This window comes from Nothoprocta perdicaria, unplaced genomic scaffold (assembly GCF_003342845.1).
Source record: "Nothoprocta perdicaria isolate Ctin4 unplaced genomic scaffold, notPer1 scaffold_49, whole genome shotgun sequence".
NCBI classification, from domain to species: Eukaryota; Metazoa; Chordata; class Aves; order Tinamiformes; family Tinamidae; genus Nothoprocta; species Nothoprocta perdicaria.
Genome location: NW_020455743.1, coordinates 1,506,383 through 1,532,649, shown reverse-complemented (window position 1 = coordinate 1,532,649; position 26,267 = coordinate 1,506,383). Strand labels below are relative to the sequence as shown.

Sequence of the window (26,267 nt, the reverse complement as noted above, 5' to 3'; positions counted from 1 at the left end):
GTTTGAAATGATTTCTTTCTTCGTTTCAACTTTTTTTTTTCTCATATGTAAATACAAATCTTTATTCCTATATATTAGGTTCCAAATATTATTGATCACTGCACCACTCTTTTACAGTTCTGAAGTCAGTTATCTGGTTAGTCTTTTAATTGTCTGAAGTAAGGACTATGTAAGAGTAGTGAGAAGGTGCAGCTACAAAAATAACCAATGTTGATGCTCAGGAATAACCTGTGTGGTTTTTTTACAGTGACATGTAAATATTTCTTTCTTCTAACAATATTACTATACGTGGCTATAAAACTCTCAAATTCAGCAATATCTTTGCTTGGATAATRCCCCATACCCTTGACAATATATTTTTCTTTAAGCATTAAGAGAGATTTTTTTAACATTTATCATTAAAGGCATTTTAATATAACCAGAAGCAGCAGGAGGGTGGCTTACAAACCCTGACTGATGGGAGAGTTGGTTGGGTTTAGTTGACTGAGGCCATAAATGTGTAGATACCACGTTGAGTCTGGCTGCCTACAATGCTAGTTACTTTGTGACCAGCAAACCCCCGTTTCATATTGCCCATCTTACAAAGCCACTGCCACCTACAGCACTGTACAGTGTTAGGGTCCACATGTGAGCTAGACAGCCCCCATCTCCACCTCCTTTTATGGTTAATGCAGTCAACTAAGAAATTTTTAAAGGTTCTTATAAACCATGTGTTTTTAGATCTCTTCTGTAGAATAAAAGTGCAGTAGCTCATTCTCTAGACCTCATTATCTAGGTCTCTGTCAAGTATAGAAGGACCTTAAACAGCTGAGATACAGGCACCTGAAGTGTAGACCTCTACATTTAAAGTGCCTGATGCTGGCATTTTGGCACCATGCTTGATATGCCACTTACCTGTACCATGCTGGTGTAAGTAGTTAAAAAGCATACAGGTTGGCAGATTTCATGTTAAGGACTGGATGCTCTTGGCTGCGTAAAGATTTCCCTAGCTGTACTGATGTGCAATGCACAGTGTACTAAGGTCATCCAGGGCTGAAGATGTCTTATAACTCAGTCAAGAACCGCAAGATTCATGTTATTTCATCATAACTCATCATAGTTCAGTGCCCAAGATCCATTGTTGTTAACACAGATGAATAAGCCGTTAAAGCTTAGTTGTTTAGTATCAAATATTACATACAGCACAAAATATCTGATTTGTCTGAGTAAGTTCAGTGTTGATTTTCTGAAGAGCTGTTTAAAAGAAAAATATTCTGAGCAGTGTCCCATCAAAAGATGCTTTGATTTGTCATAGTTGGTAGGCACAGGCAACGTTCCAAGTCACATTGCCTTTGTAACTGGAAAGCTCAGACACTTTTGCCTATGCAAGTCTTTCTGCAAATCCAAAATCAAAATGGAAAATTTTTATACTAAGTACCAATTGAGAGCAGTTTTTAGACTTTGACTAAATATACATCAATTACACCATTGAAGAGAAATAGGTAGTTGCTATCTGTGGAGTAAAGGACATATTAATGGTGGGTAGAAGTGATAGGATGGTTATCCAGCAGGGAAAAGGGGGGACAGGTAGTTCCTCCTTGCTGAAAATGCAGTATTCTTGACCTCAAGTGAAGCACCTATAGGTCCATACAGTGTTCTGTGTCTCCAGGAGAACGGCTCCCCCAGGTTACATGACCCAAGTTCCTAGAAGTCTGGTGAGGCAAAAATGACATCGCTGCCTGATTGTATAAGCAGCATATGGAGACTTCTGATTTTTGGCGGCTGTACTTATTATCCTGAAATCTTTGTCTCTTATACTGATACTGAAAGCATCAGTAACAGGAGAAAGTAAACAGGTAAACAGGGAGAGTTAACAGGTAGACTTGTGCTCAGAGGTCATAGACTTGGTGTGGCTTTAAGTTGTTTTTACAGATACTAAGCCCTTGAAAGCCCTCAGTCAATGGGAAATACAGGTCTGATGAACTTAGGTGGAATTTAGGCTATCTGAACACAGGTTTTATTCTCACTTGAACACTACTCAGTGGTGGTGTGTGTCATTCGCCTATTCCCAAGGAGCACCACCTTAGACAGTCATTTATGGGTCCCCCAGTAAAGTCAACATTTCCAGACCAAGGTTCAAAGTTTTACTTGAGTGGCCCTGGATGGTTCAGGCACCCTTGAGCTACCGTCACGAGTACAGTGTCCTGTGATGCATCTCTAGCATTGAAACCTGGGAAAATACCTCTGAGTCCAGATTAAAACAACTTCAGTGCTTATMAGAACGTTTGCTAGCTCAGAAATGATTTAAGACTTGTGATCCAAAGATGATGCCCTGTCTTCAGAATCTTACAAGACAGCTCCTAGCCAAGSTACACTGAGCAACACTGTATTAATGGAGATGGATCAGAAAGTGTCAGGTGATTCTGATTCTGTCATCATCTGCGGTTGGTCAATCAATGAATCGATAGATTTGCCCTGTTTTATGTAATCCCCTGCAGTTTGAAGTCCTCTCAATTTCCAGACAATGACAATTAATGTTAAACTAGAATAAAACACAAGCAATAAAATCTAGTAGCCACTCTTCCCACTTTGTTGCCTTTTCTTCATTAGGGATCTCTCTGTGTCCACTGGAGCTACATCTTCTTTGGTTTAATCCATAAGCCTGTTCTTCTGCGGTGCTAGGCAGATGGCAGATACAACAGCAGAATAGAAGAGAAAGCGTTGAGAGGGTGAGGATGGGGTTCTCAGCTGAGATCAGAAGTATTACTTGGAAACTACTACTTAAAAGATGGGRCTAAATTAACACAGATTAACACTTTTCAAATACAGGTGGGATTTGGCCAGTGAAATGAATCAAGTTAGTCACAGATATTTTATTTCTAATTATAAAGCAAGAACACTCCCTTCTACTAAACTATTTTGAATCAGACATGAAGGCATTTGTATATGAATTACTCTCCGATCCTCGATTTTGTTTGGTTGTTTTTTTTAGTTCTTTATTTCATGGAAGGACTTCTCTATGTATCTTGATAGTTGGAGCAATAATGGTATATTTTTTTTTAAAGCATGGTAACTGATTGTAAGTATGATAAGATGCATTTAATTTCCCATRTCTTGAAAGTGGAATTCTGCTTGATGACACTTGGAGCCCTTCAAACTTTGAATCTGCTGTTTGTAAAGTATTGCCTCTATCATACACCTAGGCAGTTCCTCACAGCGTAGCAGTAGTCCCAGCCTGCAGACCTGGAGCTGGTCTGGTCTGGTCTAMGTTTTGCAAGGGGAGAAAGCAGAGAGGGACACATGTTCTGGGCTGCACTAGGAATGCAGAGGCAGATTGGCCATCCAAGAGCTCCTGTCTGTGAGTCCTGGTGGGTGCTTGAGCTGTTTAAGTGGGACCGGAAAACTGAGCTTAATCCAGCCTGTATAAACAGTATATCAGTATAACAGTATAAAAATCACCTTAAGGTGATTTAAGGCTGAGGGGGGACCTGATCAGTGTCTATAAATACCTCAGGGGAGGCAGTGAGGAGCAGGGCGCGGCCTCTTTTCAGTGGTGGCCAGCGATAGGACTAGAGGAAACAGCCACAAACTGAGGCACCAAAAGTTCCACAGGAACTTRAGAAARTATTTCTTGACGGTGAGGGTGCCAGAGCCCTGGCACAGGCTGCCCAGGGAGGCTGTGGAGTCTCCTTCTCTGGAGATCTTCCAAACCTRCCTGGAYGCMGCCCTGTGCCCCGTGCTCTGAGTGACCCTGCGTGTGCAGGGGGGTTGGACTGGGTGATCTCTAGAGGTCCCTTCCAACCTTAAGGATTCTATGATTCTATGATTGTCACTCTCATTTCTATTTTCTTGTTTCTTTTATTCACCTGTTCATTCACCTAGAAGTTTCAGAAGACATTAAGTCACTTGGAAGGCAGTATCCAGTACGGCCCTTTTTACTTTCAGATAATTTTCATAGATTAGAAATTCTTTACTTAATGTAAAATCATCATTTAAAAAAAATGAGTTGGAAGACAATAACCATGATATTTGTAGCACTTTCTTGATTTGTCATCCAAAGGTTTTTCTCATTTGGTAACTCTGGAGCTTCTATTCTTCAAAAACTTGTCAGTCCCATTCCTAGACCTGTACTTTTTCGTATCCTTATCACTCCCATAGAGTGTCAAAAAATGAAAGAATACAAATTATGTATAACAGTTGCTCTCAAGCAGTCTCCAGATTTGTTCTCTCTTGTCTCCTCTCTGTATGGGTTTTAGAGAAGGAAGTTCAGAAATATGGAATGACCTGAAGCTACAAGGGATTAGCCTTTTTTATTTTTTTCTTTTACATTTTAAATTGTCTGAAGAGGAAAGAGTCGTATATGACAGGTACCCCTTAGGGATAATAGTCTGTCTTTGTCGTGGATATTGCTTCCTTATCCATGTGAAATGACACCTACTGTTTTCATTCTACTTTTGGTGACAATTATGGATCTTTAAAAGTGTTTCACACTTTAATTGGAAGGTTTGAGTGAGTGCTGTGAGTCTCCAGACCAAAAGATCCGTGTGAATTTTGGTTTTCAGGCAAAACTAGCAAAAAAAGGCCTCTTCTCACAACCTCTAATAAGAAAAAGTTGAAAAAAAAATCTAGGTCACTACTTGAATAAGCAGTTTGAGGCTGGAGCCCGTGGAACCAGCTTTGCCCTCTGGAAAGCAGTAACAAACTCCCAGTGCYGTTCATTATGCCTCCCTCGTGGACAGTGTTTTCTGCTGCAAGGTTCTATTTTTGCATTGGCAGGCTGCTGGCCCTACCAGGGTTACAGTTTCTTGCTTTCTGTATTCTTATTGCTTGGTAGTTGGGKTTTTTTTTTAATATGATCCTTGTAGGTCATATTAATCATATAGAGTGTTTTACCGGAGAGYGAGTATTTAAAAAAGCAAGTTTTAAATGTCATAAAGTCACAGTAGACGAGCACACTAAGTAGTGCTGACCAAATGAAGGTGGAAGCTACAGCTGAGAATTCACAAGTGTAGTTTAACCTATTAGCTCGTTGATTGTCTTTTCTTCATTTTAGGCTAATAATTTCAAATAGTAATAATTTTAAAGCTGAGCAGGAAAGAACTCTGTTAGCACTAATTTATTACTGAGGGGGATTCATGCCAGGCAGTCTGACTTGAACCCAGGACTCCCATTTGGGATGAGGTCTGAGGCATTGCCTCTCTTCTGCTTAGTGCCCTCTGGAAAGGGAACTGTGAACTCATGTGAATCCAAGAGCTTTCCCATAAAACTTGTGTCACGGATGCACATAATATCAGCCGCGTGCAAGTCTGTGAGGTGTAATCCCACATGGGTTTAGCCTGGACAGAATCAGACAGCTGATAAAGATAAGCCTCTGATAGATGGTTGTGTGTGTTATGTCACGTGCCAGAAAGGACATTCTGAGTGTCCTTGGCAGCTGATACCTTATGTGATGTTGTTCAGCTTTATAAAGCTTTTCCCTTCATGCTGCTGTTCAACAGAAACTTGCAAGCAGAATACGACCGGCTGAAGCAACAGCACGATCACAAAGGCCTGTCCCCACTGCCGTCCCCGCCCGAGATGATGCCGGTCTCGCCGCAAAGTCCTCGGGACGCCGAGCTCATTGCAGAAGCCAAACTGCTGCGGCAGCACAAGGGCCGCCTGGAGGCCAGGATGCAGATTCTGGAGGATCACAACAAACAGCTGGAGTCCCAGCTGCACAGGCTGAGGCAGCTGCTGGAACAGGTCAGTCCTCAGGCCTTTCCTTTGGATCTCTTATGGAGCTTTTCTTCCAAACAGGGGATGAGGTGTTACCAACAACTATAACATACCAGGAAATCTGTCATCTATAAAGGCTGGTCAGAGAGAGATGCTAGATTTGTGGAACTGTACGGAGTTATTTTTAATAATCAACTCTCTTTCTCTGCAATTTTTTAGCCACAGGCAGATGCCAAGGTGAATGGAACCACACTGTCCTCTCCTTCTACCTCCTTGCAGAGGTCAGATAGCAGTCAGCCAATGCTTCTTCGTGTCGTTGGCAGCCAGACTTCAGAAACCATGGGTAAGGCAACACAGTTCAGACTTTCACCAGAAATAGTTTCTCTCCCATTTCTCTGCAAAAATTCCTTAAGGGAGAAAATACCCCGTTCTCTTCTTTCATTCAGACGAGAGTGAAGTAGGCATTTGTGATGGTCTTTGATACTGGCTGGCTATTTACATTTTGCATATTCATTATGTAGTGCAGGCTTTTGTGTTTGATCATGATGCATGCAGTAGCCTGGATATTTTGACATTAAAGGCAAAGCTGAGCCAAGGCTTGAATTCTGAAAACAGATAACACAAAAAAAGCCAACTATTTCATTCAGAATGAATTACAGCTAATAAATATGACATGACTGATGTAAATGTGCAGAGTATTAATTATGGCTAAGGGAYTCAATGTGTGATTAATCATTCCCCCGTTAACTGGTATGATCTTATTTTAAATCTGTCATTGTTCAAGACRGTGGGATTGAGCTGTCACACACCAGCAATGCTCGTCTGGTTGCTTTTCTAAATATCACATCAGATGTGATAATAAATGTCATGTGAGTTGTGGAGTAGGGTTAAGTATTAACATTCTGCAGACAGAGATTGGAATTGTGATTTTGGTGTTTTTAGTGACTGTTCGTAGCAGTTTCCTTATTTCCTGTCTATCATGAAATTATTAAGTATTTAGTACTAAGTAGTAAAGACTTGCTATTAACAAAAGGCAATCATCCATTGCRCATCTTTAAGCTAATGATGTGATTAAATTACTTCAGTAAGATAATGCTTGATAGCTGATGATATCAAACTGGTATCACGATATCAGCTTTTCACAAAATTTTGTTTAGTCTCTACTACGTATTTTTGAGAACGAAGGAGGCTTAAWTGGGATCTTTCCATTATGTTTAGTGAAATAGTCTAGCTCAGCAAGAAGGGGAATAGGGAGAGTAGTCTTGTCAGTCAGAAGTGCCATGGTTGTGGGAGAAGCAACTTATTCAAGGCCACTTTTTGCCCATGGTGGGTGTGCAGAGAGTCATGTCATTCTGTGCTGGTAGAGCAAGATGGTTCTGTAGGCCCTACTACAAAAAAAAAAAAAGAAAAGGGGGTGATATAAGTGCTGAAGTTAAATATTTGCAATGAGAAGGGAGCACACAACACACAATAAGGTTTAGTCAACAGCAGTTTCATTTGGATCTTTCTGTACTCATATTACTAGTAAGTAAATGCATTGTTATGTGTAGCATATCCAAACTAGGCATGAGTGGAATAATTTGCATCATCTCTCTGAAGAAATGTCATGAATTTCTTCATAAATATTCATATACTTCTTAAAAATATGCAAGAAAGATAGGACGTTAGTAATTTCCAGCCATCTCATTAAAAGTTGTGTGGTTTCGTGCTTTGTCCTTTGGGAGGCCAGAAATACAATCACACTCCTCGTTTCATTTCTTCTGATAAACAAATACTCCYATTTAATTTATGAGACTAGAATTAACCGGAATCAACTAATTAACACACATAAAATCATGTAGCCTGCTCAAACTTTTATATTTAAAATATAGCTAAAGAATGATTTTTTTTCTGTTTGATTCTCAGAGACAGTGTTTGGAAGGATGGTGAAGTGTTTCCCTGTCCCTGTGCTATTGACAGGGTTTCAGTGCAACTTTGACATTCCTCCTTCAGTCGAGTAGGGGCTAAGGAGATGGCTCTTGGCGAGCCAAGAGCTTCTTGCTTCTCTTCATTCAGATACCCTCCAAAACATTGGAGCTCCTCCTGGTGCTTCAAGCCATTTTTAGAAACATGGATAGGGAGGCCTGGCTTGGGTTAGGACCAGTAATTGAGGTCTAGAGCAATCTTTTATTTTGTTGGGCTGCTTGTCTAACATCTTTCCTTATGTTATTTATAAGGAAGTGCTCAGAAAAATCCTCGAAGGAGAAAAAATAAAAACAGCATAAAGGTAGAGGCAATCCCTGGGGTCCGTGCAGCTCGGTTTGTAGCGATCCCGCTTGCCCAGGGSAGTTCTTGCTGGCCAGGCCAGGGAACCACCGACTTGTCCTTGAKCTGCAGGGACATACCCTGTGTTGTGCAGGTGTGCTGATTTGATGCACAGCCTGGCTAGAAACGGTGAGGTCCCGTTCTGAATTTTGACTGTGACATTTGTTTTGTTAACTCACGCAACAGAGGTTGGTGGCACTCTGGATACAAATATAGTTGATGGAGTGACCCGGTCTGTTGTGGTTTGTGAAGCCAGCACGATTAGAAAGCTGAGCAGTAGCACTCACAACAGCTCTTTCTTGTACAGTTAATAAAATAAAGACAGCTGATACAAGAACCATCACTTCTATGAACTAAGTGCTCCTCGCAGACATTTAATCCCCCTTCTTTTACTGCTGCCAAAGGTAGTAGGTCAATGAACTCYTGGCCGGTGATTCTTGTGATACTGCTGCCCCGAAGGCGAGGGAGATGCTGAGCCCGATAATAACAGGGAGTAAACACAGCCCCGTGGCGCCCCTTCGCATCTCTCTGRGTAGAGATTCCCCTGGCGTGGAACACCAGAAATGTTTGAAGAATGTTAATGCGAACCGAAAATTAGGTAATTTATGACTCAGCTGAACTATAGGGGCATTAGTCATTCTCAGAATAAGGATGTGTTTCTCTGTGGCCATTAGAGCAGGCAAAACCACTGTAGTGTTTGAGTAGGGATAAAAGAAATTTCGTAAACAACAATATATTCCTTAGATATGCTCCCTTTTCAGATGCTTCATTACTATGGGAGGCTAGGGTCTGCATTAAAACCAGCAGATGGATTTTGGTTATCTGAAATCATGCCCAAAAAGAAGTAAAAATAAAATATATTGAATTTCCCATTAAGCAACTGCCCTATAATCAGGTCATAGAAATTATTCAGTGGGAGAAATGTATTCTGCTTTATTAAACTGCGGCTAAACCCTTTTTACAGTACAATTGAATGTTCTTGGAGCACCAATCTGATGCAGTTAAACTGTCAGAAATATTAATACTGATGCAGATGAGAATCCTGGTTTCGACTGATGTACCCGGCTAGGCCAAGCACTGCTAACACGAATCCAGCACTAATAAAAAGCTSCTCAATAGCAGAACTCAAAACAGCAATTTCTCATGCCATTACTAAAGTAAGAGAAGCTGAAGCAAAACTGTCATTTATGTGAACTAAGTGCTCCTAAGCAGACATCTTACCCCACTTTTTTTACTGGAATAGGTTATTTCTTAAATTCTTGATATATTTAAATCAGTTTTATGATTAAAATAATTACTTAATTTTACTCAGCTTCTTAAAGAAAAAGAAAAAAGAGAGAGAAACATTATAGGCACCAAAACTCACCTTCACAGATTCGGTTGTATATTAATGAGAAAGTATGTTTTAAGGGAACAGCCTTAGCCTCGTGCAGCACGTGTGCAGGACTGAGCTGTTAACTGCTGGCTAAATGACGCAGCGCTGGGGCTTTGCTTTGCAGGTGAGGATGAGCTGCTCAGCCCTCCCCAGGACACAAGCACAGGCTTGGAGGAGGTGATGGAGCAGCTTAATAACTCCTTCCCRAGCACCAGAGGTAAGCACTGGTGCCCAGGGCACCTGCCCGTGCGTGAGGGGGCACCTTTTTGAATACAGACGTAGGTCATGGATGTTTGGGGGAGAGCAGAAGAAAAACTGTCTGTTTTTTCCTGCTCCTCCATTGGAGTTGGTTTTCGGTTCTGTTTTACTGTTGCTCTTTGTTTTCATGTAAGTCGTATACGTAGAAAAGTCTGACTCGTTTAGAGTGGAGAAATAAACTCCACCTCTTGTATCTTAGGCTCCCTCCACAGGTGGAGGCTGCTAGATGTGTGAATGAAACAATCTCCTTTCTGGGACATTTCCTTTGCTTATTCCYTTTCAATCTGTCTGCTTCCTGATTTGGTTATAATACATGTCCCAGTACATTTTCCTTATTCTCTCCCCTTTCTCCAAAGAAATACCATTTGGAATAACACTGAAGCTTGGAGTGAAAACTCTCAAACTTTGAGCATTTAGTTCCAGAGTGATCGAGGAAAAAAAAAAGAAAAAGAAAAAGAGTTGCTTGGTTGCTTGGATGTACAGGCACAGCATTTCCTTGTGGTTTGGTTTTGTTAATGTGCACTCTTGTTGTTGTTTCCTAAGGATAAGCATTAGTACTACTGGAATTGGCGTTTTTCAGCCCTTTTTTGTTTTCTTTCCATCTGCAATAGGTATCTTTTGAGCCCTGCTACCAAGAAAAAACTTGCTCAGATTCTTAACAGGAGATGTTTAGGATGCTCCCTGTAGGTGGAAGAAGGCTCAGACATAAAACTCTTTGCAAAAGAAAGTCCTGGTGTCTGTTTGCACCCTACTGAGGGGGTGAGATGGGCACCCAGACTCCTGCAGGCCGCCTTCAGGTGGCACGTGTCACCCAAAGGATCTTCCTTAGCAGAGAAGTGTCTTAACCATCACGCTAGACTTTCAGTGACAGGACAGCGTTTTCCATCCTTTGACTTAAAGGCAGGTTCACCTCTCAGTGGCGTATGTGAACAGTGGAGAAATGATAGGAAAGCTGCATAACTACTATAAATCAAAAGAGAAAACGGTAGAGAAAAATATTATTCACAAAAGAAATCTAGTATAATCTCAGCATTACATGAGAAAATGTGTTCAGGCTTCATTTTAACTAGAAATTAGTCAACTGAGACAACTGAGAAAATACTTCTGAAATACAGATACATGGATAAAAGTGGACTTACGTTTTAAWGTTGCTGTATACACAAGGTTCAAATATATGGTGTTTTCTTACCAGTGATCATCATTTTTATAAATATATTTAGGAGATCTTGCATTGTCATATGAATCTAGCTACAGATGCCCATGTGTTAAAATACTCACCCTTCTGTGTGGTACCTAATTCGTAATCACAGCCAACAACATTGGCAAAGCTTTTTTTTAAGCCTGACTTAAAGTACAGTAAGAGCAGTTTTAAGAACAATTAATGAATGATTTATCTAAATACGGTGAATATTTTGTCTTCTATAAATAGGTAGTGATCAGTCCCTAAGATACCACCCCCTGCCAACAAAGAATAAAAAAGGTTTTAATTTTATTTTTATTGAAAAGTACAATCTTTTGTCAATAAGAATGACAGATTATCCAGTGCCCAGTGCAAAAAAAATTTTTTTTAGCCTTAGTTAATATATTAATTCAAAAACTTGTAACTTCTTGTATCTGCATCCCAGTGGCGGACAATAATCTACATGAGTAGAATGAATGCATTCCTTTATTTCATTCCTCTATTCACTACCTATGCTAGAAGTGTATTATGTGATCACAAACATTACTAAAAAAGATTGCAAGAAATACATTCTGCATGAAGAGAGGATGCAAGCGAAAATGGAAAAGTGGCTTTTCCTGGCTGGGACAAACTCCTGCTGAGACAAATAGAAATGACTGGGAGTTAGTGTGCTCAGCTAACAATTTATTGCCACAGATCAACTGATGCGGAGAACTCCAGCTTCCCCCTGCTTAACAGTAAAATACCTTTATTTTTCTATCACTGGTCTGTAGAGCAGAGAGACTTCTCTGCATTTCTTRGCATTCGTGGACTCTGTAACCTTCCCTGTCGGGGAAGTTGCACGCTGCTGATGGCAAGTTTTCAGCAACACAAACGCTCTTGGTTCCCAGGTTGCTCCCTGAGTAACAGGGCAAAATCTGCTTTAGCTGCACGTGGTGCTGCAAGCAAAGAGCGGGGACCGTCTCACTGGGCAGTCGTCATCCTCTGTCCTCTCCAGCAAAGTGGGTGTGCTCAGGGGGAGAAGGGCTTCTCATGCAGGTAGGTAGGAGGTATCGTCTGTCAGATAGGTCAGGCTTCATACAGAACTTTTCTTTTTGGCCTGATTAAATCTACAAAATCTATTCTTTCCATTCTCTTTAGCTACACAGCATAAGATCAGTCCATCTCAGAGAAAAAGTCGTTCACTCTTTTGTAAAGTTTATCTGGTGTTTTCACTCGAGGAGGTTGCACCTCATTTCATTAGGTTTCCCTGTTCTTTGTGACACAGTCGTGGGCATTTGCAAAACCCAGCAGGGTTTGTCTAATTGCTTTTAACTGAAGAATAGGAAGGGTCAGACCTTCTCTTGAAGAAAACTAATTTGTCATAGGGGCAATTCACATGGCCTTCCATCTATCACATGAATCAGAAGGCTCCTGACACTGTCGATTTTGCTGAGGTTTTATGCAAATTTCAATTACAGAAATTTCGTTCTATTCCCATTTTAATGAATAACCAATATTCAACGGACATTGCATAAACAGAGCTTATATCCACAGATGATTTGCCTGTCATTGCTCCCTTCAGTCAGATTGCATAGTATCACAGTTTCTGCTCATGGTTCATGAACATGCAGAAAGGGGAAGAGGAAGCGAGGCTGACTAGTTGCAAGAAAACGCTGAATCAGGAGCTGGTTTGCTTTTAAGACATGGAAATCTATATCTCAGATTTCCAATGTGTATTAAATGGTCAAAGTGTAACTGCAGAAGAGCTGAAGCAGTCTGGCAAAGCAGCCTGAAAAGGGAGCTGCTGCCGGCACACGGAGGAGCGCTGCAGTGTTTTCTTTCTTTCCACTACAGGTTGCATCAAATTGCAAGCTATTAGTGCAGATGGAGGAAAAAGAACAATGAGCCCACAAAAGCAGTGAGCACAGATCTGCAAAGAATAGATTTTTCTGTATTAATTCTTAGTAAGTTGACTTACAAGAGTGCCAGAGGCAAGAAACTCAGTTATCCCGGTTTGCCATTCAGAAGCACATCTCCATACAGGAAATTATGAAATGYTATTTGGAGGATGAATTCAAACAGCTTGTGCCAGCTGCCACATGCAGCGCATACTATCTGTGAGAAGTGAAACTAAAAGAAAGATAGATTAAATTGAGAATTGATCAGTATTAGAAATAGCTCTGTTTACTTCTATACTAATGTCATAGAAGAAGTCTGCTTTGACATTGTGGACCGTGCAGTTTGGGAGAAGCTGCAAAGGATGTAGGGTTCATGGAAACCAACCTTGATGGAAAATCAGAAGAGAAAAACAAAATGAGATCCAAGTACCGGAAAACATCCATACAGATAATCTGAAATGTATGTGTAGCATCAATGGAAGGAATCTGGGAATGTATTAAAAGGCCTGGGAAGCTACAGGTCATACATGAAACAGAGTTTTGCCATTTGGCCTATAAAAAGAAGCAATTTAAATTTTAGGCTAAATGTCGAACCACASCTTATCACAGAGTAAGGAGTGACGTCCCTTCTGAATCAGAAATATAATTCTGATATCTACCTACCATTAAGATAACAACAAATTGGAGGATTTCGGAATAATATGACGAGCAAACTGGGCTCTGGAGACTTCAATTTATGAGAAAAGTTCAAAGAACTGAATAAGTAACAAGTAGAGAAAAGGAGTGAATTTCTGTGCCGGAGTGTGCAAAGGTGCAACTAAGCATMACAGTATTGCAAATGAAAAATGAAATATTTAGTTTAGACATCATCAAAAACATGTGGAGAATAAGATTTTATAAGGTTGTGAGATAGTTTCCTAAAGCAGATAAAAGCTCTTATTTTAGTCTTCCRGGAAAAAAAAAATAAAAAAACTAAAATATAGCAGCAGTTAATCTTCACTCACCTGCAGATAGATGCAGTTTGATTATGGATTTTTCTAAGCTTTTTCTACATACCCCATTAAAAAGGGCAGAGGGGCTTGGCAGCATTTATTTTGAATTGATTTGAGAGAAGCTTGTACGAATCTAATCTTGTCATAGGCCTCTGTGAGCAGATCCCCATGAAGTAACCTGTGCTCCGTTACAGCTTTTATAGTGTTGTTTGCAATTCAGCTCAACCTTCCAGCAGTCCTTAGCATCTCACAAGTACAACAGGTCCTCCGTGCTCTTTGCACAGCTGACTGTTGGTGCTAAAAGCTGTTTAATTTCAGGAGGGGAAAATTCTGCTGAATACCTGATGATTGCTGTGCTTAAGGACTTGTTTCTTTCATTTAAATCTGCAAGGTTTCCCATCCATTCCCGCCTTTACTTTGCTGCTCCCAGCAAATTCACAACTGCTGCAGCTGCTGGAAGCAGCTGCTGTACTAACTCAAAACAGATGTCAGAGTCAGAGGTCTGACATTTAGTGGAAATCTGCTATTAAATACCACCTCAGTAGTTTATTTAACCCCGCTTAGTTTATTTAACCCTGCTAGATAATGAGCAGAGGAAAATATTTTCACACTTCGCTTGTGTCCAAGCTATCGTGTCTTCAGGGAGCCAGTTGACAGAGAGGGAGATTGCCTTGGTGAGGCTGCAGCAGAGCAGCCTTCCTGGAGCTGAATCCAGCTGTGCGGGAGCACTAGCAGCAAGTCAAGCTGCACCCCCTTCAGGTGGGTCTCGTGGTGGATCCCACTGAGGTTTCTCAGGACCCTCCTTCTGCACAACAGTCCTGTAGTGGATGAGCTTCACTGCACATACTTCTTCTGGGATAATGGTGGGGAGGACTGGACCTTTTCCAGCTGATAGCAGTCAGTCCTGGTGTAATTCAAGAACATATTGATGAATTTTACAAATCTTCAAACACCTGATTTTTTGTTTAAGTGAACGGTTCTGTGTGTTGATGTCTCCCTGCTGCTGTCCTGTCTCTCAACGGAGAGAGCCTGGGGCTGGCTGCTCACCACAGACTTCCCTCCCAGCCAGCTCCCAATATAGTCACTTGAAGTACAGTCCGGTCTGTCTCAGGTAGATATTGATGTTGGACACTGTCTAGCTGAACCTTCAGATGCCTTGCAGACAGGTAGGCACCTCTGAAGACCCGCAGAAGGATTTTGAATGTAGGTGATTCCTTCTCCCCTCTAGACTGCAGCTAGACTCTGTTGTGCCGGATTTCTTTCATGCTGCAGGACTCACGCAGCCAGCTGCACCGTGTTGCAGCTGCACCGTGCTGCGGCTGCCCCATGCTGTGGCTGCACCGTGCTGCGGCTGCACCGTGCTGCGGCTGCACYGTGCCCCAGGTGCACCGTGCTGCAGCTGCCAGAGGTCGTAGGTTGTCTCTGCCTATGAACTGAGGCCCTGGAGCTCTTCCTCAGAAGGCCAAAGACTGCAATGGATTTTAATCCTCAAGGATTTTCCCTTGGATGCTTTTTAGCAATGAGAAGCTCTCATCTTCCCGGAGAGGCACCWTTTGAGTGTGCGTAGTTCCCGAGATGGGCACCAAAGGGCCTTGCAGGCTGTGCAGGTTCTCTTTTATAAAGCCCAAGCGAGGCAGGCCTGCAGGCAGGCAGCGTGGGCTACCTCCAGGTCTTTGATAGGTTTTAGCAACCTTGGTCCCCAAGTAGTGAGTCCCTGCGTGGGTAGGAACAGACCCTTAGTCAATAAAAGCGGTGAAGCCGGAGCAGCCTGAAAGTCCACACGGAGACAGCGTAGCCTGTGAGGAAATGGGCCAAGTAAGGCTGTGGTGAAGTCCTTGAAAGTGAAGGCAGTACTCATGCTTGTACTCCTGCACCACCACTGTGGGCACTATGGCCACAGTCAAAATTCCTCCTAGAACCGGAACGAAAACCCACAGCCCAAAAGGATTAGGATTAATAACAGCCCCACTGTTACTATTGTCACTTCTAGTAGAAAATAAGCTGTTAGGAAGAGGGATGTGACAGGGAAGGGAGAAAAACCTTCTGCGTTTGATAAATTGTGACCTTCACAGGTTACCCCGTCTTTTCCGACAGGTTGTTCTGTCCTGGAGCAGCGGCTCCAACCTGTGATCCCAATGGATCCCAGGTTAGAGCCAGTGGCACCGCTCGCTCCCTCTGCGCTCGCCTCCCTTCTGCCGCCCTTGCAGCTCTGTTCTCAGTGCTGCTCCTCGGCTGCCTCCGTCGCTCACCCTCCCTTTGCTCCTGTAAAAGATCTGCAAAGCGGCTCCTCGCCTTTCCCCCCTGCCCTCCCCAGCAGGCCGCGATGCCCACGAAACTCCTGGCAGCAGCAGGTTGATCTTATGCTGACCTGCACTTACCCCTTCATTTCTGTTTTGCTCTCTCTCATTTCCTCATACGTTGTTTGCAGTTACTGTGTTTACAACAACTCTGGGGCCAAAATCATCCTCTTTCACGAACAGCATTTTCAGGAGTGCCTTTCTGGACTAGGACTAAGAGTTTGGTAGTGCTCGTGCTAATGTATCCGTGACAGAGAGAAGTGCTGCTTCTGAAGAGGGCAACAGACATCTCCTTTTGTGATGGGAAAGCAATGATTGACAACTGCTTTTTTTTAAAAAAAAAAAAAAAAGTAGACTGCAATCGATATTTGAGAAAAACCTATCAGAAAGTCTAGCTTCTGTGAAGGCTTTTAAGGAATATTGTTTCAGCTTGAAGCTATTAACTGATTCCTTGGTTTCCTCAGTACATCTTAGACGTGATGAGAAACTAGCCCTTTTTTCCCCTTTATTTGCTTTTCTTTCCCTCTTTGTCCATCCTACCCAAGCTTTCTAGTGCTTGCAGATTAGCTTCCTGGGAAGATCTTCAGTGGTTTATTTATCTTGAATGTGAGAACAAGATTTCACTGTGTTAATGTTCCAGTTTAATAGCTTTAATGTAAAATGTGGTTTTGTGTGTGTGTGTGTGTGTGTGTGTGTGTGTGTGTGTGTGTGTGTATGTTTATATATGCATGTACAGCATAAGAAACTGTAAAGGGTTCATTTGGATTAATTTTGAAGTTAAAGAAACAAGATTTTACTCGTAACATCGTGGAAGTACTCAAAATGGACAAAATCTGCATGGTTAGAAAATGAAATTGGGTTTTTATTTGCCGCCTTGTCCTCAACTGAAAGGGCTGTAAGTTTTAAGAAATGTATTTGTTAGACTAAAATCAAACAAGAGGTTACAGAACTCTTTCTCAATAAATCAGTGTAGAGTCATCAGAGGATTTCAGTGCACTTTCAGTTTTTGTTTAAAGAAGAAATATGTTTATTTTATATTAAATTCCAGCATGGAAATTTGAGTGTCTCTTACAGTGTAAAATATATATTCGTCTGTGGTGTTTTTGTTTATTTGCTGATATTTTTACCACTTCCTCTCTCTGTTCCTAAAGGAAGAAATGCCCCTGGGAAGCCAGTAAGAGAGGTCAGTGAGATGCAGGCTCCCTGCCACAGCTTCTGTTTGTCCCATCTTGCTTTGTGTGCCCAGCGTGCATGCGGCGGCGACGCGGGTTTGCTTGGTTTTGTGGAGCTGTGCCGGTTGTTTCATTTTGTATTCAGTTGTGGATGGTTTTGCTGGGTGCATTTCACATGTGAGCTCTAACAATACTGTACCTCTCAACTTTCCTGGGAGACAGCGTTAGCTCAGGGATGTGCCTTTTCTTGGATCCTTCCAAAGATGGAAGCTCAGGAAAAGGGAGGGTAAAATAGTAGATTGAAACTATGCCTTTGTAGGCCACATGGGGTCAACAAATGTGTTGCTTTCACTGCCTTCTTTTATGTTATGCTCATGTTGCTGTATGTAAACACAACAGAGAGGCCAATAGCCTTCACTCTTCTGTTTATATACATGCCATTTTTAAGCATAGATTGATAACATACATTTTTACCAACTATGATCTCCAGCAACTATAGTCAGTATTTTTTTCCTTTTGCTTTAGAACAGTGAGAGTTGAGAGGTATAAGAGATTCAGATGTTTCAATTTACTGCTGCACTATTGCCCAATGAAGAATGCTACTAACATTCACCAACTCCACGGTGTTGTATTTAGCAGGGTGAATGGGTATGGTATCCCCTGTGTGCTTTAGACATCCTTGGTTTGATGCTAAAATAGACTCTGGAATATGTACTTTGCTGCTTGTTAATGAGGGAAGTGTTTTGTGCTGTACTGTGCTGTCATAGCACCTTTTAAAGTATTTCCAGCCTTTCTTTTTCATCTGTGAAGCTGCTCTTCCCTTCCAACCCAATATAGTGTTTGAAAGATGATTTGATGCCAGAAAAAAAATAGAATTAAAGATAAAATATTCAGAGGCTGCCTGAGAGCAATTGCAGGTAGCTGTGAAAGGGCCATTCCCGCACAGACGATGCTTAGTGTGGATGAAGCAGGAATTGAAGGGTAGCCCGGCTCGCAAATGTTCAGCTGCTGGAGAGGACAGAGGGGCACATGGAAAACACGACACAGGGAGTTTTAGCTGCACCGGTGCCAACCTGCAGTCACTGACATGCTCTGCTGTGTCAGCTGGGATTTATTCTAGGTTAGTGCCCTGAAATGCGGTGATACTCCACAGATGTTGGAGTAGCTGTGGATCCTCAATGTGGATAAGTCTGTCCTCAAGAGTCAGGTCCAGTTGAGTCATTCTGTGGAATTAGTTTYATGTTCAGTCTAGCACATTAATAGCCCCAAAGGTCTGAGAATTGCTCTCCAGTTCAACAGAGCAGGATGCTGATTTCTGTGATCCTCATTCATGCTTATATAGTTAAGAAAAAGATGTTTGACGCAATCTGAAAAATAAAAAAATAAAATATTAAAAAAGTGAGAAATTTCTTAATCAGATTCTGGCACTAAGAATGTTGTTGTCTTCAGTGAATTGCCCAGTGCTCTCCAATTCCATTTGTGCCCCAGAGCACAGTTCCCTGGGGTGCTTTGTAACTCACAGAGCTCAGTATAAAACACAGTCCTYTGCACTCAGTATAAAACACAGTCCTCTGCACGCTTCTGAAGTATAGGAGCTAATTTATGGAATAGCTCTTGTTTTATTTGTGAATCAATTTGTGCAAAGTCAGTTTTAAACGCACCAGACCAGGCTTTGATCCCATTGCTCACATTAGGTATTGTCTTCATGAGTAATCCCATGGATTTCATGGTACTGCTCGATATGAGTAAGGGTATCACAATGTGAGCCACCAAGAGGAAAGATTTTTCCTTTGTGTGGGAAGGAATAGAAATCYGGGCTGCTGAAGAAGAGACTGCTTGGTGTTATTATGCTTGCTGAATTTACTTGCTGTCCACTCTTTAGAGTCCAAATTCTCCACATTTATTTCTGTGACAAGTTGTAGTGTGAGATTGATATTCAATTACTGTGTCCTCACCCAGGGGCCTTAATTCCAGCACAGTTTCTAAAGCACATTCAGCAGATATGAAACATGTCCTTCTGCATGTGACCAGAAATGATGCAGATAGTGAATGCAGAAATAGATATTCCCTGCTTTCAAAGCAAATACACCTGTATTAATTTCTTCCATTTTAAAAGACCTAGTTAAAACTGCTGATATCCATTTTGAGCTTTATTGCTGCATTTCAAAGTGTACTGTTTTTTTTTCTTAAGCAGTATCAGCTCTCAACCCTTCAGTGCCTCAAGCATGGAGAAAACTTCAGCTTTAATGTTAAAAAAAAAAGAATTAATCTTCGGCTGAGTTATATTAAAAATATTAATAGTATTAAGTGGAAAGCTAGTCCATATTTTAGAAGTGCTTTGGGGACAGTACAGTATTTTCCTCTCACGCTACTTAATTAAAAAATGGCAGTGCCTTCTGTTTGAGTCTCACGGAGGCTACATCGCAGGTACCCAACAGGAAAGGCCCAGCTGCACAGAGGCAGGCAGGGTGTTGGAGCTCCCACCTAGCTACAGTTTGGGTAAGGAAAGGGCTGCAATCACTACACACCCAGTGGCAGGAATTCCCTGTGCATGTTGTTCCCAGGCATTTATAGTCTGAGTTGTCCTCATTTTTGCTGCCATGTGCAGGAGAGGCAAAATCCTGACCCACTCGCTCGACTGCTGGTATTTTCCCCTCACATGATTAAAAAGRAGGGTTGGTCGCAGGAAGGGACCGTGGCCATTATTGAAAAGGAGCTTGGAGATGAAGGACATGCAGGGGAAGCGCCTGGGCAGGTGTCAGGAAAGGGATCCTAGGAAATTCCCAGCTCGGCTGCTGRGATCAGCTGGGAGCAGGCCGGGCGCTACGAGGACCTCAAGAGTGCTCGGGTCACTCCGGTCCTTTCCTCAGGAAGCCCTTTCCTCAGGAAGCGAGAGCAGTGGGAGGTGGCAAAAAGAGCAAACCTCCAACCTGGAGGATGGCATAAAATGAGTAGAGGGCCGCCCAGCTTCACCTCGCGGCCGTAGGAAAATCAGAGCGAGCGACAGGCGCAGAGCGAGGCCCGAGCGGCTGCGGGGCCGGCGGCGCCTCCCGCTGCCCTGCGGCGGGGACGGAGGGCTCCCAGGGCCCGGGCTCCCAGCGCCGGGGCCGGCACGAGGCGAACGGGCAGCGGGTTGTGCCCCACGGAGGGGCACGTTGCTGCGCAGCCTTCCTGCAGGGCAGCCGCAGCGGGGCGCTCTGCAGCCCCTCCGCGGGCCCGTCCCGCGCAACGCTATTGCAAAAGCCTCAGCAGCACTTGGAGAAGACAGGAAACAAAAGAAGGAAAACCACGGTTCTGTGGTTTTCATGCGTAGGGATCTCCGGATTCATGTGGTTTTCTTGGCCCATGCTTAAGTTAACTGGGCAATTTAGTAGTTCTGAAAGACTTCTAATATATATAATTTTGTGAGTTGGGTTTACAGCTGTTCTTTTTCTAGACTGTTTTGGAAAATTAGCATGTATTTGTAACAACCTTTACAGCCCTGTGGCTGATAGAAAAAAAAATAGTATTGAGAGTACTACATCTTCCTGAAGAGAGGGTTGTGTGGTCTAGGTTAGTGCACATGTATGGCTTGGCGATCCTTCTTCCTGAGCTGGAAGCGAGGAGCGTTGGGGTCTCTGGGAGGCCTGGGTGCCGCGCGGCTGCTCGGCGGTGCGGGGATGCGGCGGCATCCCGGCTGGCAGGGCCGGTGCTCCYGCTCGCCGCCGCCTCCGCAGCCCCCGCCGCGACGCGGAGGCAGCAGCGGCTCYSCTGGAGGCTGCCTGGAAGGAGCTGRCGGCCTCGGGATGTTCACGAGGAGGCTGCAGATACTGCAGGTGAAGCTGGGGTTATTCCAATGCAGCCTTGATGCCGTGTGCTGTGGATACACCTCAGCATGTCGGAGTTTCACATCCATATTCCAAATCCATGGCACTTGGGTTCCTGTTTACCTCTTTCCCATCAAAAATCTGTAGCTTTTTTTTCCTACATCTTTGTCAACTTTTGCTTTTCCTGGTGCAGTTTGCTGGACTCATCTCAGCCAGAGGGACTGCGCTATAGCAGACTCGGATTAAGAGACATTACTAGAATTGCATGTGAAAGGTTATCCCAGCATTCAATTACAGTCTGCATAATGTACCCAAGAGGTATTATGCCTTGCATCTAAAATAAATGTGGTAGCCTATGCTTACTTTAAATTAAGCTATATTTTAACCAAAACTTGGCAGGAATTCTTCATGTTCAGTTACTATATCTGATGATAAGTTCTTGTTTAAGATGAATAGGATGGCTGTCCATTAATGATTTATATATGAAATTACAGTTTGATGGTTTCTTTGTCTATATATCAGTGTTAGTACCAATAAGTCAGCATGCTAGAATCAAATATTTTTTTGTACTGATATGTGGCAAACTGTGCTACATATAGCACAGTGTGTGAGAAAATGGCCAGATTGCCAGGTAGTTAATATTAAGCTATGAAACATTTTTGAAGATTTTAGGAATATACTATACTCAAAAAAAAAAAATCCCTCCAAAAATCAGCATTTGAATGTAAAAYGTAGTAATAATTTCCCTGAGATAAATGGCTATGGATATTTTCTGAGGTCATTTTTTTTTCTATACCACTCATGGTGGTGAATATTAACTAACATTGCTCCAGGCTTCCCAGTACTGTGGCCATGTCAGCAGTGCATGGCTCCCATGATACTTGATGTTTGGAAGAGGATGGTCTTTGCTTTCACCTTATTTTTAGGAGTTTGGTTTACCCCACAGAAAAGGTTCAGTCCCGTTCAGAAAGGCCGCGTGTCAGGAAGAAGGACCCTGTAGATAGGGCAGTGTTAGCAGTGGGGCACATGCCCTTCTCAGGTAAGTAGTGCATGAGAGCTGGATGCCCTGGTCACATCTCACCTTCCTTTGGGTGCTCCTTCCCCTCGGACCATGGCAACGACTCAGGATGCAGCMGCTGCAAAGTGCCCCTGTGAAGCGCAGTTGGGGACAGACCTCCCTACACCTCCAGTACTCCAAACAAACCCTCTGTCATCGCAGTAACTCCCACAGAGCAGCCACCACCCTCTGGCCGCAGCAGCTGAGAGTCTTGTGGAGTTAGTGCTGCRCGTGTGGCACGCTCCAGGTCACGCTTCGGGACCCCGGCAGCTCCAGGACGTCCCGACTTGGAGGTCACGTGCACGTCTTTCATCTGAACGACTCTCTTGAGACGTTTCTTCTGTGGCTGCTTTCTAATTCCTTTTTTCCTTTTAGCTCATTTGTATGTTTGGCTGCAACATCAGCCTGTGGCGACGAGTCCCGTAATGTAATTATGTGCTGGGTGGACTATAATTGCCTTCTGCTCGGTTTAAAACTTCTGTCTGATCGTTTGCTCCTTGTTCTTGAAAGAAATCCTGAATGCCCAGACCCTGGCTGGGACGCCCATGTTTTGTGGTTTTTCTAGGTGTGGCTACMTTTACCTCTTCAGTAATACATTTCCAGAGGGCTGAATCCATCTGGGATTCAGTGGTTGAAACCAAGGGCCTGCRTCATCTGAGACACCCGACATGGGTGCCGGAGGCGCCGACCGCCCAGGGCACCTGCGGGAGGCCGGGATGCTGAGGGCCCGCGGGGGCACCCGGAGCCGCCTGCAGCAGCGCTCCCACTCCGCCCGGAGCGCTGCCACCGGCGTCAGCRTGAGGGGAACGCGCCCCTTCTGCCTCCAGAATCCCACTCTGGAGACAAAAACACTCATCAGGAGGCCACGTGTTACAGTCATCTTGTCTCCGGACTTCCCGGGCGTTACTGGGGAGGAGAAAGGCACAAATAAGTGCACAARTAAACCACGGAAGGGAAGTTACCTGACAATTTCGGACCTTTGTTTTGCTCCTCTGCAATGAGCAATACAATAAAATAAATTTTAGCTAAAAATAAAAAGCAATAAGTTCTATTAAAAACAGAGAATGTACTCAATTATGTGACCATTTAGTTTGGTAGCCATTTTAGATRCCACCGCAGATTTATATGCTCTCAGTTCTTCGCTTTTTAATGATTTAGTTGCTTAGCTGCTGCTCTGTTTCTTTTTTCTTTTTGCCTTGAGAGAATGCTCAAACATTTGTAGCACCAAACACTTGTTGCACCTTTCTGCGATGTCAGTGGATTTAAGAGTTATTTTTGGTGAACATTAATAATAACGCAGCTTCATCATTACTACTTTTTTGAACATTTCTTTAGTTTCCTGTTACAGCGTTGTTAAAATAGCAGGTTTTACAGATCTATGCCAAAACTATTCAAAAAACCTTATATATTTTCTGATCTTGATAGCTAAATAATTTGCCATTTATTTATATGGAACACATTTGTAGTTCTTTAAAAAAATTGCAAAAGTTACAAAGAAAGACTATAAACTATTCTTTCTTAAAATAATTGCTTACAATTATGGCTGCATTTCACTGTAGTTTTCAYTAGCCATTCAAGCTCGGATTGTGATTCGTTTTCTCCAAAACTGGCAACTTTTGCTAGCGGTGACGTATCATACTCGTGCGGGAGACTTCTGGAAACAGTGCTCTCCCCAAGTAGGGACAGGGGGACACATGGAAAGTTATGTGTATGTACCTGGCTTTTCCCGTAGGATGTTCCTAACAGCCGGCTGCCTCGTCCTTCTCATTTCATGTCTTCTTCTTTGGCTTTGTTTTCCAGGCAACAATGTAGGGAGCCTTTTCCACATGGCGGACGACTTGGGAAGAGCAATGGAAACCTTAGTTACGGTGATGACTGACGACAAGGTGTTAGAATAGCAAGATGTGTTTTACAACTTCAGGCGTCCCGCATGGTTTTTATAACATTCATACTACAAAGAGGATTAGACTGTAAGAGTTTACAAGAAAACAAATCTATATTTTTGTGAAGGGYAGTGGTACTATACTGTAGATTTCAGTAGTTTCCTAAGTCTGTTACTGTTTTGTTAACAATGGCAGGTTTTACACGTCTATGCAATTGTACAAAAATTATAAGAAAACTACATGTAAAATCTTGATAGCTAATAACTTGCCATTTCTTTATATGGAACGCATTTCGGGTTGTTTAAAAAAATTTATAACAGTTATAAAGAAAGATTGTAAACTAAAGTGTGCTTTATAAAAAAATAATTGTTTATAGAAACCCCGTTAAAAAAAAAACACAAAAAAAATGCTGAGGCAGTGCATTTGTTTAGCATCATTTCAGCTCTGTAACTGCAGCAGAGAGAGATTCATGTTCTGTGTTCTTTTCCTTGCTAATCAAAAAAAATACCAAGTATTTCCTTTTGGCAACACCGAAAGGGCCGACTTGCATCATTTCTTGTCGTTTTTGTCTGGCTAGGGCTGGCTTAAAAAAAACAATTCTCCTGGACTTCCAAGGAAGGTAGTTATTTCACCTCTTTCCAATAAAATTGAGAATTACATCGATCACAGAGCTAGTCTGCAATAATTAAGCAAAAGAGCACATTACATGACAGCCTGCAAAAAATAGTAATAATAATCAAAAAAAAAAAAAAAAAAGGAAAGGAAGGGAAAGGGAAGAATTTAGTGACTATTCTGTGCACAGTCAGCTGACAAAGTTCCTGAATGTTATTAGTAAAGAGCAGTAGAAGTTGCCTTACGGATAGAGCCCTTGCAGCCCGGTGCCCACTCACGGGCACGGAGCGCRGCCCTGCCCTGCCCTCGTGGGCGCTGCAGGTTTCCACGCTGCCTGTCCCGGCCTGCTGGAGCCGCGGGATGTTCCCATGGGAGATTCCCGGCTGCCCCTGCCGGCACGCAGCAAGTGCTGCCCAGGGCAGATGTTCAATATCGCGACACGAGCGCTGCCCGTTGCAGACGTTCAGCGTCGTGACAGGCGCACTGGCACCGTGTCCGTYGCCGCCTCTCTCTGCCCGAGATGCCGCACAGTTAACAGGGAAGCAAGGGAGGGAGAAGCGGATAGAAAAACAGGTTATTAGCCAGTTCAAYTGCAGCTCGTAAGAGGTAGGCTTAGGTAAGAGGTGCTGTCAGCAAAAGCTTTACCACTTCATTTCCTTTACCAGCTTTTCATTTTATCCTAGAACACATAGAGACACACCATCTAACTTTATATTGCAAGAGTAAAAATCTGTTACCTCTTCTTGTATGAAGTGTAATTAAACCTGGGAAAGATTTTATTTTGAATGCTAGTTAACATTGAACATGGCTAGTCATGCTATTTCTACCTCACTTTGGTTTTGTGGTGTTCCTGACAATTACATACAGATAATGTAACATCTTCACCACTCGTCCATTGTGTGAACAGGTCTCATCATTTAAATAATAAGGATAATAATTCACAGAAAGTCAGTACAATCCCCCCAAGCATCTGCTTTCACAGTAAGGAGCTTTTTTAACACCTTATGACAGTAGGAACCCTGTGCATTTCTCATGGTCTTTTTTTCTTTTTATCAGAAGGTTTAAATTGAGATCTGAGAAAGGGATGGGTTTCTCTTTTTTTTTTTTTTTTTTTTCTCTTATGTGTTGAACTTTCTCTTCAGAAAATTGGAGGAAAATGGGTTGCACGGTTGTTTTCATCAGGATTTCGTTTGTTTTTCTTTCTAGATCTTAGTTTTGGAGTGAGTCTGTCAAAAATATTTAAAAAGTTGAAAGCTTTATCGCTGCTTTTTTAAGCATAATTTGGGACTTATTTCATATTCCTTATAACAACCAAGTATTAAACTGTAAAACATAATCAGTGTAACTGAATACATAAATACCATATGGCATGTTATTTCATTGTTAGTACTGGTTTATTACTTGGATATCATAATATATTGTGTTTTAACACCAACACTGTAACATTTACTAATTATTTTTATAAACTTCTGTTCTACTGCATTTTTCACAACATATCAAATTTCACCAAATATATGCCTTACTATTGTATTATATACTGCTTTACTGTGTATATCAATAAAGCACGCAGTTATGTTATAGACAGGGCGGCGCTCAGCGCTCCTCCCRCGCGTCTCCTTTCTGCGACTGGGGSTGTGGGGCTTGGGTCCTGCTGCCATGTTATCCCGCTGTTCCAGCATTCCTGCTTCCTCATTATCCCGCTGTTCCAGCATTCCCGCTGCCGCGTTGTCCCACGGAACAGAATCTGGTTCCTGCCG

The 26,267-nt window shown here is 42.6% G+C and overlaps 1 protein-coding gene across 1 annotated transcript in view; it reads left to right on the top strand.

Annotated features, from left to right (window-relative positions):
- Positions 1-26,055, top strand: part of DMD (dystrophin) — a 396,717-nt gene extending 370,662 nt beyond the window's left edge. Inside the window, exons 30-33 of the mRNA XM_026047293.1 lie at positions 5,478-5,721; positions 5,914-6,037; positions 9,498-9,590; positions 23,816-26,055. Coding sequence (XP_025903078.1) covers positions 5,478-5,721; positions 5,914-6,037; positions 9,498-9,590; positions 23,816-23,913 — 559 coding nt within the window. The 3' untranslated portion in view covers positions 23,914-26,055. The remainder of the gene's footprint in view (positions 1-5,477; positions 5,722-5,913; positions 6,038-9,497; positions 9,591-23,815) is intronic.
- The last annotated feature ends 212 nt before the right edge of the window (positions 26,056-26,267 follow it).